This window comes from Hyperoodon ampullatus (genome assembly GCF_949752795.1).
Source record: "Hyperoodon ampullatus genome assembly, chromosome: 14".
NCBI classification, from domain to species: Eukaryota; Metazoa; Chordata; class Mammalia; order Artiodactyla; family Ziphiidae; genus Hyperoodon; species Hyperoodon ampullatus.
This window is the reverse complement of record NC_136927.1, coordinates 881417-897140: the sequence shown is the minus strand read 5'-3', so window position 1 is coordinate 897140 and position 15724 is coordinate 881417. Positions and strand designations below refer to the sequence as shown.

Below are 15724 nucleotides of genomic sequence, written 5' to 3'. Positions count from 1 at the left end.
TGGGCCGACCCCGGGAACATACACGGATGGACGTTTGCCCAGATGCACACCTGAGCGCGGCTGTGGAGGTGCGGGTGTCAGGACACACGTGCATGTACCGGAGGCCCTGGCCTCTAGGTATGGATCAGCTCTGAGTGTGTGCTCAGAGGTGATGTCTTAAAAGGCAAAGGAAAGCGGCGGTTGAGGTCCTTGCTCACCACCGACGCCAGGTTTGGCCCGACGATGCTGTCTTTGCGTCCTGAGCCTCTGCTGGCCTGACAGAGCCCTGCCTGTTCTTGAGGCTTAGCACGGTGGCCACCAAAGCCAGGCACCTCCACGCAGCAGCCTGCCTGGCCTGGAGGCGCGGGACGGCTGGAACCAGGCCCCACCTGGCACGGGGCAGGGTCTGAAGTGTGTGACTGAGGGACCTGGGTCTGGGGTGTGTGTAGTGGTACCATGACGAGGAATGGGGCGGGTGCCAGCACAGGGCTCAGCATGCAGGAAGGGCCAAAAACTGGACACAGACGGAGGCTTACGGACAGACACGTGTCAGGGCACAGGCCAACTGCCGTGACGCAGAGACCCCAAAATCCAGTGCCTTACATAGGATGGAAATTTCACAGTGCGGAGGCAAGCGGCCCGGGCTGGGGCGGCTGGTTCCTGGGGTCGTCCAGGGACCTGGCTCCTCTGGCCTCGCCGTCCTGCTGCCCCTGGGCTGCTGCCCCGGTGTACGGTCAGGGGGAGCCCACACCACGTGTGCAGTTAGTGCCGGGCGGGGGCAGACAGTGGGGGTCAGTGGCCTCATCTTCAGGAGCCGACCAGGAAGCTGCGGGCAGCCTGGGCCTGTGACTTCCAGCTGGGCGGCCTGGAGCCCAGTCAGAACAGGCACCCGTTACTGGAAAGATGGGGGGTGCCAGGGAAAGTGCCCGCCTTTGTCGCCGCCCCACTTCCAAGTTCAGAACTGGGCTGTGGGGTAGGACTTGGTACCGCTTGGCTCAGGTGGACAGAGGCTTACGCAGGGCGCCGGGTGGTCGTGACCTTGGGCACCACGCTTCTCTCTGACACCGTCAAGTGGAGACAGTACGGCCTGATCACACGGGGTCGCCTAGGCTGCCGCGAGGTAACGTGCTAACTAGCTGACACGGTGCCGGGAGGACACGCGTGTGTGTGGCAGCTGTGTGTGCTCTGTGGTGATGAGAACGGGAGACACATGTGTTAACACCTGTCCTTCCTGGAGGGTGGAAGTAATGTCTGTGTAGGCGGCCTAGAAGCTGATTTGAGCAAATTTCTACATGTGTTGGGATTTAGCAGCTTTGTGAATTAGTCCTCTGTTTACACTGAGTTCTGGCTGCGGGGTCAGACCCCCCAGGAGCCCCTGGCCCCCTCCTCCACTCCGTGCTGCAGAGGAGTCACAGCCTGTGTCGGTGCCAAGGTAAGTGCAGTGAGTTCTGTTGGTCCGTGTGGGGCAGACGGTGCTTTTCCACACGGGCTGCTCTTGCTCTTCTTCCACCTGAAAGAAAGCTGCACCCCGAGCCCTCCAGCCAGGCCGGCCGCTGGCCTCGCCCTGAATGTCCGCTGTGCGGTCAGCATGGGGCCCTCCGCAGTGGGCTCTGTTCGGGAGAGGTTAGTGGAGCACCATGCCTGGGGGACCCGAGGGGGGTTTCGAAATGTGCCTCCTGATGGCGTGGAGGGTCCCCCAGGGCAGGCTCAGGGACCCCGTCAGCCAGGACGTGGACAGCGCACGGAGAGTGTGTGCGTGTGTGCACGTCTGCATGAGTGTGTGCTTGCAGGTCTTTGTCATGAGGGCATGTGTGTGTGGCTGTGTCTGTGTGCACGTGTGTGCAGGCACACCGGCGAGTGTGGGCTGGGCTCCGGCCCTGGCAGAGTATGTGTTCCCCGGGCATGGGTGTGCGTTCCGCCCCATCTGGCTGAGCAGAGCTCCTGGCCCTGGAGCCTGGGCTGTGTAGCTGGTGCCAGGGCCCTGCCAACCATCGTGGTCCCCCGGGTGGAGGCGGGTTTTCTGAGCAGCCGGGCTGCTGGCACGCTCGTCCTCTTCTCTCTGGTCGCCCAGGTGCCCCGCGTGTCTGAAGAGGGAGTGGGAATTTGTAACTGGCGGGGAGGTTCCAAGATTCCCGTGCATGTAAACTGCGTTTTCCTGGAGTTTGTAAGAAAGACACTCATCCACGTGCCATTTTCTGTGTCTTGCTGCCCCGCGTTCTCCCCTGGCTGGAGCCCTGGCGGGCCCCCGGGGACTTGGGTGGGGCTTGGGTTAAGTCAGTGTGGTGGGCTGCTACCCCCGCACCCAGTCCATCTTCCTGCCCTGTCGCCCCTCTATTCATGTGCAGCTCTTTCTTCTCAAGCTTACCCATTTAGGGGAAATTCTTTCCTTCAGACTGTATTTTGAGGCAAAAAAGAATCGCTGTCCTTTTCTCATTGAAGTTTCTAATTCTGGGTCTGGTGTTACCAGCGTCGTATCTAATTTCTCGCCTTTACTTGACCTAACTTTCAGAAACAGGTGCAGGGAGTGTGGGTTAGTGAAGGTGACCACTTTACCTGGGAAATGGTAGTGACTTGGTATTAAATTCTGATTTGAGCCTGGAGTTTTAAACTGAGCAGCTGTGATTTAAGTGGAAGAATTTCATTTATGGCTGCAGACAGGCATACTCTGTATGGTGGATTTCTTTCCTTCCTTTTTTATTGTAAAGTAAGCAAATAGGAGGTACATACAGCTTAAAGGAAACCACAGCTGGGTTGAGAAACAAAACTCAGCGCCTCTTTCATCCCCCTGCTTTTCTTTAGACTTGTATCAATACTTCCTGTGATGCATCCCTAAATAATAGTTTGGTTTTGCTGGTAGTTGAACTTTACATGGTTGGAATTGCATTCTACTTTTGTATTTTGCTGCGCTTTTTTTGTTTGTTTGTTTGTTTTGTGCTACGCGGGCCTCTCACTGTTGTGGCCTCTCCCATTGCGGAGCACAGGCTCCAGACGCGGAGGCTCAGCGGCCATGGCTCAAGGACCTAGCCACTCCGTGGCACGTGGGATCTTCCCAGACCAGGGCACGAACCCGTGTCCCCTGCATTGGCAAGCAGACCCTCAACCACTGCGCCACCAGGGAAGCCCATTTTGCTGCTTTTTAAAAACATTTTATTTTATCATTATTTTTTTTATACCACAGGTTCTTGTTAGTTGTCTGTTTTATACATATTAGTGTATACATGTCAATCCCAACCTCCCAGTTCATCCCACTACCACCACCATCCCCGCTTTCCTGTATTTTGCTTTTTGTTTTTTTTAATAGATTTATTCATTTATTTAGGCTGTGTTGGGTCTTCGTTGAAGTGCACAGGCTTCTCCTTGCGGTGGCTTCTCTTGTGGAGCACGGGCTCGTTGAAGTGCGCAGGCTTCTCACTGCGGTGGCTTCTCTTGTTGTGGAGCACGGGCTCTAGGCGCGCAGGCTCAGTAGCTGCGGCGCACAGGCTTAGTTGCTCTGCGGCATGTGGGATCTCCCGGACCAGGGATCGAACCCGTGTCCCCTGCGTTGGCAGGAGGACTCCTAACCACTGCGCCCCCAGGGAAGCCCCTGTATTTTGCTTTTCTGACTAACGTTTATTGTAAGCGTTCTCCATGCTGTTGTTATAGCTCTAGATTGTTACCTTTTATTGGCGCAGGAACATAGTTCATCCATTAGGTCCTCTGAGTTGTTGGCAGTTATGGGTGATGCCCTCATAGGTGGACACAGCTTCTCTGGGGTGTAGGCCTGGGGTGGAATTGCAAGGTCTTGGGATTTGCAGGTCTTCGCTTCTGCTGGATAAGCCCCATATATATGTTAGTCACCTCTTGCTGTGTAACAAATTACTGCAAAATTCTGGGGCTTCAAAGAGCGGGGCGTGGGGGTCTGGGTGGGGCCTCTCTGCACCGTCTGGTTCAGCCCTTGGGCTGCAGCCTCCCCTGAGGGCTCGACGGGGACCATCTGCTTCCACACCCCACCCTCGCTCCCCGTCAGCTCGTTGCCCACCGTCAGCCACAGGCTGCCCTCCGCTCCTCCCCGAGGGCCGTGCACTCCATGGCGCCTGCTCCATCCACGTGAGGAGCCCTCTTCCCCCCGGCGCCACCCTGCGCTCGCCTTGGCATCTTGGCTCTCGGGGCTGCTGCCACACGCCCAATGTGTGTGGCTCCCGCAGACTTTCCGCGTGCGCCACACCTGTAGCCTCGCCCCTCGGCAGACGCCCGGGTGCCTAACCGTGACCTCAGACTTAGCTGCCCGAAATCCAGGTCTCCATCTCCCCGAGCGTTCCATCCACCACTTTCCCCAGAGAAATAACGGCAACGTCATTGCTCAGGCAAAAACCCTTCTCTTTATTCTTTTTATTCTGGTAAAATATGCATAACGTAATCAAATCAGCCACTTTAGCCATTTTTCAGTGTCCAGTTCACGGGCATTAAGTACACTCTCACTGCTGTGCAGCCGTCACCACTGTCCGTCTCCAGAACGTTCTCATCTTCCCGAACTGAGGCTCTGCCCCCATGAGACACGGACGCCCCCTCCCCTCCCCCAGCCCTGGCCCCCACCCTCTACTTTCCGCCTCTGTGGCCTTGACTCCCCCAGAACCTCGTGAGTAGAACCACACAGTGTCTGTCCTTCTGTCTCTCATGTTCCACGTCTCTTCCATCTGGGAGTCTTGTTGAGTCCTGTTGACTTCAGAATGTACCCAGAGTCCAACCGCTCTCACCACGCCAAGGGCTCCCCTCCTGGTCCAAGCCCCCAGCCCCACTCGCCGCAGCGGTCTCTCCCTGCTCTCTGCGTCCCCTCCTTGGACACGTTGGACGCATTCATCCAATTCCCCCTCCCCCACCCCCACCCGCAGCCACTGCTTTCGAAAAACTGTTCACGGCGTTTCCCAACTAGGCCTGTGGTGGCTTCACGCTCCATCACTCACATCCCCTGTTTAAAGCCTTCTTCCAGAAATTGGTCGGGGAGACCCCGGCCTTTCCGATTTTCCATGTCTTTGAGTGGCTGACTTTTACACATGGTGCCCAGTGCAGAGGTTACCATGGTTGTCAGGGTGGGGTGACGGGACTTCTGGGGGACCTCGCTGGACTCGCTCAGCGGGACGTGCCCGGCAAGCCACTCTTCACGCCCAGGGAAGGTACGGCAGCCGCCCTGGGGAGAGTTCTGTGCTGTGGCTTCAGGGACAAGAACCGCTGCTGTTGACTCTGCGAAGGGTGAAACTAGCGACCTGAAACTGTGGCTGCTGTGATTTTCTTCATTTCTGGGCGGTTTACATTGTTGAGTCGGCAAAGACAACTGTCCTGTCTGCTGAAGACTGAATGTTCTGAGCAGGGGGTGGGGCCCACCTCCTGTCTGGTTGGCTGTGGGAGTTTGTTGTGACCTCCCTGGAAGAGCCCGAGTCTCCTGGGGGCAGGGGACCCACATGTGTCCGGTGGGGGGCGGCCCAGCATGGGACCGAGGCTCCCTCCATGTAGGGGCCCAGCCCGTACAGGAGGCCTGAGTCGTGCGGAGCCCTGTCCAGACCAGGGTATGGCCCACCCTCTCCCGGAGCTCGGGCGGCAGGAGATGGGTGAGTGCAGTAGTGGGGTCCAGGCAGAGGGAGCAGTGTGGGAACAGGGACTCTGCGTGAAGAGTCTGTTCCCTCTTCAGAGACCTCGTGTCCGATGTCCACTGTCCTTGGGACCAGCCACCTGGACAGACGGGGACGGCGCCCTTTCTAATAACGGGGCTCTCCAGGACTCCCTACAGCTGATTTCTTGTGATAAGTTTTAGATCGATTCCACCCACTTATAAAGGCTTAGAATTACAGTCAGGTTTTCGTCCACTTTTGTTCTCTGTTCCTTTGGCCTTTAAAACCCTTGTTCCCGGATGAGGTCCCACCCACTGGACATTGGCAAAAATCAGATGAACTCAGAGCAGCTGACCTTTTCTGACGACAGTGAACTGGGCATTGAAGGCAAAGGCTCCAGCAGGTGCCCGTGGGGCGCATGGAGCGTCCTGGGATGGAAGAACCTTTCCCAGCCTTTCCCGGCCTCTCCAGGCCTCGTGGTGCTGTGTCGGCCTCAGCGCCTGGTGTTGAGGAGCCTGGGCGGGTCCTGCTCTGATGGCTGTTGCCCCCACGTCCTGGGGACCCCGTCTTGCGGACCCACATCTGTTCCCTGAGGGCCTGCTGGTTGATGCAGGCTGCATCGGGCCTTCTGGGGCCTGCAGGATGTGCCAGCGGGCAAGGTGGGCTCAGAGGCTCAGACACCTTTGACCAGGAGGCTGGTGGGCACTCAGTGGGGAGCGGGGTTGGCGCAGGTGACTCTGCCCTCCTCTTCCCCCCTTCCACTGTCCCTGGAGTCCCCCCAGCTGCGAGGCTAAGTGCCAACATCATCTTCAGACAGGCCTCGGTGACGCCCCAGAAGGGTGCTCGGCAGGCAGGTCTCCGTGATAACCATTGATGCGGGAGATGTTCAGACAGACGCTTCACCTGGCCGGAGAGGAGGCACTTCTGTGCGGCCGCCGCGCCCCGGCTCAGGAGGCGTTCTATCACAGATAGGAAGTCGCTGGGGAGGAAGTGGCGCAGGAATAGCTGGGACATGTCTATTTCCCGGGGCTCTGAGCAGGCTGCCCCGGTGCCAGCGCCCCGGCGAGACGGCGGTTGGTCTGCGCCCCTCTGCTCTCGTGCCCTTCCTTCGTGCCACAGAGAGCTGGGGGTGCCTGGGGAGGCGGTGGGTGAGGGATGCCTGGCCCCGCCCGGGTGCTGGCTGCACTGCCAGCCCGCAGGTTCCAGGGTGCCCCATAGAGAGTCGTCACAGGGACAAAACCGGCCTTCGTGGTTTTATGAAGCGCCAGAGCATGACCTAGTAAATTCAGCTATAGTTTTTACTGAAGTCTTTTTCCCTTTATTTTTGATTTTAAAAACATATCAAAAGACACCCCAGATGATTAGTTTCCCACTGTGGAAAAAAAAGGAAAACTTGAATTACTAGGCAGTAAGGAAGAAGAGAGAACTTTATTGAGAACACTTGCAGTACACGTTAGCGGAAGCTTCTCAGGTTCCAGACGGCTTAAACCTTCACATTTCCAGGCAGTGCAGGCTGTCTCCCCTTTGTGGGCAGAAACGGACGGTGGCATCGAGTCGTGTTGCAGGGCTGAACGTCCAGCAGGGCAGGCAGCTGTGAGAGAGGACCCAGTGCTGCGCCAGGTTCTTTCCAGGAGCAGCTTCACTGAGATGCAGCTTACCTACTGTCCCTGCCCCCTTTTCACTTGGGTGCGACAGTGATTCTCAGGGGCTCACAGGGCGGTATGGCCGTCCTGGGTCACTAACGGGAGACGCTTGCTTCACCCTGTCCCCGTTTACAGCCCCTCCCCACCCGTCCCCCAGCGCCAGGCACCCACTTCCTGCTTCCGGTCTGTGGATTTGCCAGCTCTGGCGTTTCACGTCAGCAGACTCACCCAGTGCGGTCCTTTCCTGACTGGTTCTCACGGAGCACTGTGTGTTCAGGGCTCCCCCGTGTTGCAGCAGGTGTCAGTGCTTCATGCCCTCCCGGGGCCAAGGAGCCGTGTGGACGGACCGAGTTGTATTCACCTGTCGATGAACAGCTGGGTTGTTTCCACCGCCAGCTACTGTGACGGGAGCTGCCGTGGACACTCATGCACAAGTGCTTGTTGGAGCATCTGTTCCAACCCCTTGGAGTGTGCACCCCAGCGTGGAATTGACACTGCACACACTTGTCCCAGTTGCTTTGCCGCCTAAAGTGCTCGTGCGTTCTCCCTCTGTGTGTGTCCCCTTAGCGTGAGGACATCTCCTCACGTCCCCGCGGTGGCAGCGCGGCCCTCGGTCTCGGGGAGTCGAGCGTCGATGTGATACTTTAGTCTACTGGGGGGTCCACTTCCACCAGCTGACCCCCTGCTTGTAGCATTTTTTCTTCCTGGGACCGTCCTCCCCAGGACCACATTCTGGTCTAGCTGCTCGCCTCCTGACCGTCCCTTAATTTGGAGCAGCCCTCCGCCTCCTTCGTCTCTCGTGACGTGGTGTTGTGGGTGGAGGCTGCCTCCTGCCCCTGTTTTGGACCTGGTGGTGCTTACCCCCCATTAGATTCTGGCTGTGATCCCGGATTCGGACGTGGGGAAGCACTGCCTGCCCTGGGGTCCACGTCGGGACGCCCATTGGGTGGGCTCCTCGGAGCCCCGAGCTGTGGGCCGTCCTGTCTCTGTGCTCTTGGTCACTGTTCCCCACGGTAAAGTGGTCGGGCGTCCTGCTCCTGGTCCAGCGAGTGCCCCTGCTTTAGCCACGTCAGGGGTCTCGCCTGTCCCAGGCTGCACAACGGTCGTGTGTGACGAGCCCTCCAGGACCCTCCGCCGGGCCAGTCAGCGGCCTCTGCTCTGAGCAGGGTCCTTCCCGTCCAGTCACCCACTCCTCCCTTCAGTCCTTCCTTCATTCCTGTGGGTTCTTGTAGTTACTTCACTGCTCAGTTTATTTAGGTGATATTTATATGTTTGTTATCGGATGGACTCGTGGATTCTCATTTTTCAATAGTAGATGGTTACTTACCCGTCTAATGATCTCGATGCTCAAACTGCCCAGGTCGTCCAGTGGGAACCCTTGAGCTGGGTCCCTGTGTCCTGGTGATGTGACCCTGTCATTGTCCTGATGCTTCTCGCCTCCTGGCGGGACACCCTGTCCAGGACCCCGAGGCGCCTGCCTCCTGTGAGGGTATGGGTGCTGGAGGCCCAGGCCTGGGCAGGGCCGGCTGGGGAAGGTACAGGCGCCCGTGGCAGCGTGTCCACACACAGCCCGTCCGCGTCCGAGGTGCTCACGCCCAGCAGGCACACGCACACCACACGCCCCCGTGCACGTTCCTGCCACAGACACTGGGGCTGAAGCCCGAACTCCAGTTCCCACCAGCTCCCACGGGTGCTCGCTGCCTGCCCTTCCCCCTCCCGTCTCCGTGTCCATCAGGGCAGCGCCCTCGCTAATGTGCTCGGTCATGGTGGTTTAGGGTCGTCTCAGAGGTGCCCCCACACCCCGGCCAAGAGGGAGGTTAGGGCCCAGCCTTCCCTCCGACGGGGTGGGTACACAGCCCTCCCGCCAGGGCCTTCCCAGGCCCGGGGCCTCCCAGGCTCGGAGCAAGTTATTAAGCACAGAGGACGTTAGGAAGTCGCATTCGGTGCTGACGCCGCGCCTTCCGTGCTGGCTGCTCCCCACTTCTGTGCTCTTGGCGGGGTGCGGAGAGCGTCACTGCCCAGGAGAGCGGGGTTACCGGGAAACAGCAAAGCCATCGGACGCCTTGACTTTATCTTGTGCTGCTCCAGCGAAAACCGTGAAACCAGCCTCCGCTCTCAGATAAGCGCTCCGAGCAGGACGTATGTGCGCCGGTGGGCGGCTGTGCGTGCTCGGAGCCCGCTGGGGGCGCTGAGCCTGGCTCTGCCCCCGGAGCCAGGGCTCTAGGGTCTCGGGTGAGAAGGGACTCCGGGAGCACCTGGTCCGGCCTCTGGCTCAGTAAGAACCCCTTCTGGTTAAGTCACGGCCTCTGCCTTGTACCTGCCTTCCAGCCATCCCGCAGCCTGTCTTCCCCCCGACGGGCCCTCGGAGCCGTTGTGCCACTGGTTTTGCAGATCAGGAAATGGGCTTCCAGAGCTGAGTGGCGGGTGCTGTGCTGGGGCCTGTTTGACTCGCGTCTCTGCCCACAGAGCTCTCGAGGCCTCGGTGCTTGCTGGGGTGTGTGTCAGGTGTGAGGAGTACAGGTTTGCTCTGTGATCTCAGGTGAACCAAGGATCGCAGGATGGAAGCTGCCTCTGATTAGCCAGCGCGGGGTGGGGGGGTGTTCTGTGAACACCCAGCCAGCCCACGGAGTGAGGGCTGCCCCGTCCCTGATCAACACTTTGGGGCCTCGGTCGGACGCAGTTCCCACCCAGATATCCTGATGTCAGGCACCTCTGGGGAAGGACGGGGACTGTGACCTCGGGTGGCTTTGCATGGCTTCTGCATGGTTTGCTCCTGCCTGTTGGAGACCAGGGGAGGCCGAGCACATAGGGAGGGGGCCTGGTTCCTGGCTGTGTCGTTACTGCTTAAGGTTTCCAGCGGTCAAGTCAGACTCTTGCGGCCGCGCGTGCACCTCCTGGGTTTGCTGGAGGGTCAGGGACAGGCCCCGTTCACTAACGCACTGTCTGTCCCTGTCCCAGCCATCACCACCCTCCCAGCGGGGACGAGAGCAGGCGTGCACCTGATGGAGCCCTCAGTGCCGGGGCTCCTGCGGTGGGGACTCGCGGGGGTCGGGGAACTTAAGAACAGCTCTCACCTCGTAAGATGCGAGTCTGCGTGGAAAGCGAGGCTTCGGTGGGGCTTGAGCCACTGGAGACGGCGCTTGCTGAACGCAGATATTTCCTTGGGACAGATACTCTGTGTCGGAGGTTTGCACTCATCGAGAACTGTTAAAACTAAAAATGGCTCACTTCCTGTCACTTAAACATTGTTCACCGTCCTCCCAGCGAGGCCAGCCACGTCCCGTCTTGGTTGTGTTTCTGGGGAGGAGGGGGCCCTGGGCAGGGCGGGTGGGCCCAGCCCTGCAGAGCGCCTAGAAGAGCGAGGCTGTGTGGTGCGTTCGCAGTAGAGATTATCCTGGCGCCCAGAGAGCGTGTGGCACCCGTGTCAGGCACCGTCCAGGTGCCAGGAGCGTCCGGGGCTTGGGCTGGAGTCCCCAGAGTCCTCCGGGCAGCGAGGGCGCCTCCAGATGGTGGGGAGCTTTTTCTCGGTGAGGAAGGGGTGGTCCTGCAGCTGAGGCTCTGAGTGCCCCACCCCCCGGCCCCTTAGGGAACTGCTCAGGTGGAGAATTCGGAAGAATCGGCATGGCTGTACTTTATTGACAAAGACTGGACATTCCCAGACTCATTTGATTTTCTTTTTTATGTTTTGACGAGAGGGGTCTGCGTTGTCATCGTTGTTGTTACCGCTGCGTTCACCCCACCCTTCAGGAGGTGCACAGCGGCGTCCCTCCCCAGGCTGGCGGGAGGTGCAGGGCGCCCGGTACACACACACACGCGCGCACACACACACGCACACACACACACACACACACGCAGGCGCGGAAAGTGTTCCTCCACCTCCAGTTCACGTCAGCTGCGTGAGTTCTGTTCCTCTAAAATGGCAAATTTATGGCACGTCTGCTTTGAAACGAGGGTACTTCATCCCAGTGTCCCCGTCCTGTTCGCTCTCGTTAGCGGGTGTCAGAAACGTCTGCCACGTGATCCAGCGTGTGCGGGGGTCCATGCCCCGTGCTCATGACCCAGATGGATGGACAGCTGTGTGTGTGAGTCGCCAGCGGGAGGGTGCCTTAGGGCCGTGCGGGGCACAGTGTCTGGCCCTTCCCGCCCACCCCCACCCCGCCCCCCTACACGGCACTGCTGAACTTCACCTCGGCCTGCTCGGTGCTGTCCGGGACCACCGCCTTCAGGGCCACGTGGCAGAAGCGGTTCAGGGCAGACAGGCCGGTCTTCTGCTCCATGTAGAGCCGCAGCTTGTCTCGGAAGGTCTCCCCGAGGAAGCTGTAGACCAGGGGGTTGAGGCAGCTGTTGGAGAAGGCGGCCAGGTTGACCACGTGGCCGGCCAGCGGGTGCGCGTGGCGGGGGGACCGCTGGCAGGGTCCGGCCCCGGGCGGCACGCGCTGCAGCAGGTGTACGCTGATGAAGACGTTCTCGGGCAGCCAGCACACGAAGAAGACCAGGACCACGGCCAGGATCATGCGCAGAGCCTTCTGCCTCCGCGGGCGAAGGCCACGGTGCCGGTGCGCCGTCACCAGGACCCTGACGATGAGCGAGTAGCAGAGGCCGATGATGGCGAAGGGGACCACGAAGCCCAGCGTGACCTCCAGCCACTGCACCTCCCTGACGTCCGCAAAGCAGAAGCAGACGTCCTCGCTGTGCTGCAGGTGCACGGCGGTGAAGGGCACCAGCGTGGCGGACACGGAGGCCATCCAGATGAGGCCGCAGCTCAGCCGCGCGCGGGGCTTGGTGCGGAACAGGCCGCAGCGCATGGTCTTGGCCAGGGCCAGGTAGCGGTCGAAGCTCATCCAGGTGAGGAAGAAGACGCTGCTGTACATGTTCACCTGCAGGAAGAGCGCCATGAACGTGCAGAGCGCGGTGATGTCGTAGTACTGCTCGTCCAGGTTGAACACCTCGATCAGCGAGTCCGCCACCAGGATGAGGTCCGCGGCCGCCAGGTTGATGAAGTACAGGTCGGGGACGGTCATCTTCTCCCGGAAGCGGAGGTTCACCACCAGGATCAGGAGGTTGCCCACGAAGCCGATGGGGAAGAGGAAAACGGTGTAGAGGCAGGACAGGAAGAGCCCGAGGGCGTACTGCTGCTCCGAGAGCGCGGCCGAGCCGTTGGCCAGCGCGCGGGCCAGGCCGAGGCCGCCGGCGGAGCCGTTGGAGGCGCCCGGCGGCGTCTCCATGCTGGGCCGGGCGCCCGGGGGGCCAGCCGGCCTCTCAGGATTTGCTGCAGGGCTCCCAGAAACCGTTGTTTAACAGGAAATCCCTCTTGAGAAGGAAAGGGGATGCTCTTGGAAGTGAGCCAGGCATCTGTAAAAGCGGAGCAGGCCCCAGGGGCACTTGTGCAACCGGAGGTGGAGGTCGGCGCCTGGCCTCTGGGTCTGCGTCCGTGTCCACGCCACACCTGAGCCCTCACTCCCGGGCACCTGGGGAAGCAAGAGCAGAGGATTCAAGCCCGGCGGCTCCAGGGCTTGCTGACGATGCGGGACGGGTGCAGCACAGAGCGCGCGGGGCAAGCCTGGACGTGTCCCCTCCACTTGGAGGGCCAGCCGGCCCTGTGCTGGCAGGGGAGTCGAGCGCAGAACGCGGCCCGTGTTCTCTCCCCAGGGCTCCCAGGGCCACTGGGTCTGAGTGCGGCCGGCGGTGACTCGTGCTCAGGCCCGCCGGACGCAGCTCAGGAGGGAGCATGGCTGGATGTTCGCGTGGAAGCCGTAGGAGGGTTGTGGTCAGGAGACGAGATAGTTTTATTTCGGCGGCTGCTGAAAGAGAACTAAGACGGGAAGGGGAAAAGCGGCCTTTTCTGGAAGGGAGTGGGCCCAGCACGCTTGGTGAGGTGTGGAGCTGGGTCTTTTTTCTTACAATAATACAGATCAAAGAAGTCTAGCATTTTGGGCTCACCCTAAGTTTGGGAGCCGAACAGGGAACTGTTTTCAGAACATGGAATGAGAGAACATGAGAAATAAAGGTGGTCATTGTTTTAGAAAATAAGATTTGAATTTTTTTCACTGTTTTGACAAATTATTGTAAAACCGCATGTATTTCTCTACTGCTGTTTGCAACCTAGAAACGCTGTGACTTGGAGGCTGGGGAGAGCAACCCTCCCAGACCTCTGCTTCTGACCGTCTCGCCCTGGTGGCTGCTCACGCGCTCGGCCTGACACGGGCTCTGCTCAGCGTGCTCCCCAGAGGCTCTGCGGCGTTGACGGGGGCACCCTGGGCAGGGTCTGTGGTCTCGGGCATCACGGCTGGGGAGGGGCAAGGTGGCCCCAGCTTTGTGGGGCAGCCCCGTCGGCAGGGCCGGGGCGGGGGAGCCTTAGTGACCGCCTTGGAGAGTTTCTGCCTCTGCTGGGAGGTGGCCAGGGATCGTTTTCAAAGTTGCCAGAGCAGCAGGTACTTACTGACCTATTGCTTGAAAATGGAGTTTCTAAAAAAAGAGGAAAGAGATGAATCGGGACCTTGGCGTCAGTTATTTTAAAAGGGTTCAGTAACCTCTGCTTCACTGGGGTTGATAAACTGGATTTTACTAGTTGTGTCGTGTTCTTTATTCATCTTTGGTAGGTGATCCCAATTTGAACCACATAAATGCCATTATTCTCAGATTCCATCTGTAATGTTTAAAGCCTCTGCTTTTAAATTTCTCTGTCGGGGCTTCCCTGGTGGCGCAGCGGCTGAGAGTCCGCCTGCCGATGCAGGGGACACAGGTTCGTGCCCCAGTCCGGGAAGATCCCACATGCTGCGCAGCGGCTGGGCCCGTGAGCCATGGCCGCTGATCCTGCGCGTCCGGAGCCCGTGCTCCGCAACGGGAGAGGCCACAACAGTGAGAGGCCCACGTACCGCAAACAAACAAACAAAAAAATTTCTCTGTAAGAAACGCTTAGAGTATTTGTTTTGCTCTTTAAACGTGGGAATTTTGGAAAGTTTGGGACTGATTCTCAGGAAACTCCAAGGCAAGCAGAGCCCTTGAGACACACCTGCCCTCCCCTGTGCTCGTTAGGTGTTGGCCGTCACGTCTTTCCCGGGTAAATGGGTCTTTGATCCTTGACCAATGCTGTTTTCATGGTGGTTTGATGAAAAGATAAGCATGAATCTTACTGCTGACACACTTTCCTCATGAAAGTTGGCCACGAATTTACAAATAGAAAGTTGAGTATAAAACAGTCAGGTATCATTTTGTTTCAGACTGCCACTGCTTGTCCAGATCTAGAAAAATGAACCACATTTTTGTAAGATCTACGAGGTGAGTATCTTTTATATATTAAATTAATCTCGGGTTGGCAGGCATCCTCTTTGAGGGAGTAAGGGAAGCGCCGCCGTCAGAGCCCTGGCAATCTTCTTGGAGAAAGATGCTTGTTTGAACAAAACACGACGGAAAGCAGCTAGCATTGTTTTCAGCCAGCGCCATGAAAGACCCTTCCTGCTGAGCCGCCCTCACTGAAGGTGCCCGGTCTGTGCTGCACCCAGCCGGGACGTCCAGCCCCGTCTGCCCGGCCCACCTCCGTCCCGGCGCCGACCCGAACACAGACCCAGAGCCTGGGTCACGCTTACCTGCGCTGCCGCTGGCCACCTACGTGTGTCCTCTGAGCAGACCCGTGCCCCGTCCCTGGGAGGGCAGCTCAGCCAGCCTCTGGGATGCCCTCACAGCTGGGGGGTGGCAGCGATTCTGGACTTGAGGGTGGAATCGGGACCTTCGCGGGACGCTGGAGAGGAGCGTGGAGGCTCCGGAGCCCAGCCCGTTGTCCTCGGCAGGCAGCCCTGTCGATTGTCGGTTGGTTGGCCCCTGGCGGCCGCAGGCAGGCTTTATAGGCCCGCAGCTGGCGGGCGGGCACCTCCCACAGGTCCGGATGTAACCCCTTTTTTGCTGGGCCTTTTTCTCCCCCTCTGGCACTGAGCTCAGTCCCACCAAAGCGTCTTCAGGGAAGTTTCCAGTTGAACAGCTTTTCTCCACCCACCGATACAAACCTCTTTTTAAGTTTGAAGGGACTGTAAATGGGTCTTACTTATCGTTAGATAAAAACCTATCATCCTCTGTTGAAGCTTACATATTCTTGCTTGTTTTAGCAATGGACTGCCTTTAAAACTATAACTAGATTTCCTAAGTTCGGAGAGTAGTATGTGAATTATACATAGAGAATTTCACCTAGGAGTTTCACAAGACACTTGTAGAAAGAAATGTAAACCCAGCAAGCAGCAGGTATTTTCGGCAGGTGAGCTCAGAGTCGGGTAGACGAGTGGCCTCCGCTCCCCTTCCCTTTGCTCCTGAAGCCCCTGGAGGTGCCTGTCCTGCAGGTATTGCCTAAGACCCCTCTTTCCACCAGGGCCGCCGCCCTCCCGCTGTGTGCCTGCCCTGGTGCTGGCAGGATCGGCCTGACCCCACTTCCAGTGCCGACTGACCATGCGCCCCACCTGCCGGCGGATGGATGTCACCATCGGCCTGGAGAGGCTGGCAAAGCCGCCCCAAGCGTCCCCGGACAGGCTCAGC

General features: G+C 59.0%; 2 protein-coding genes across 4 annotated transcripts in view; one reads left to right on the top strand and one right to left on the bottom strand.

Annotated features, from left to right (window-relative positions):
• Window positions 1–15724, top strand: part of CHLSN (cholesin) — a 98063-nt gene that overhangs the window by 25809 nt on the left and 56530 nt on the right. The gene's annotated exons all lie outside the window — the stretch shown is intronic.
• Window positions 11368–12429, bottom strand: GPER1 (G protein-coupled estrogen receptor 1; the record flags this gene model as incomplete). The annotated part of the gene is made up of 1 exon (XM_079720206.1): window positions 11368–12429. One exon carries the CDS (start codon window positions 12427–12429, stop codon window positions 11368–11370), a length of 1062 nt encoding a protein of 353 aa, XP_079576332.1.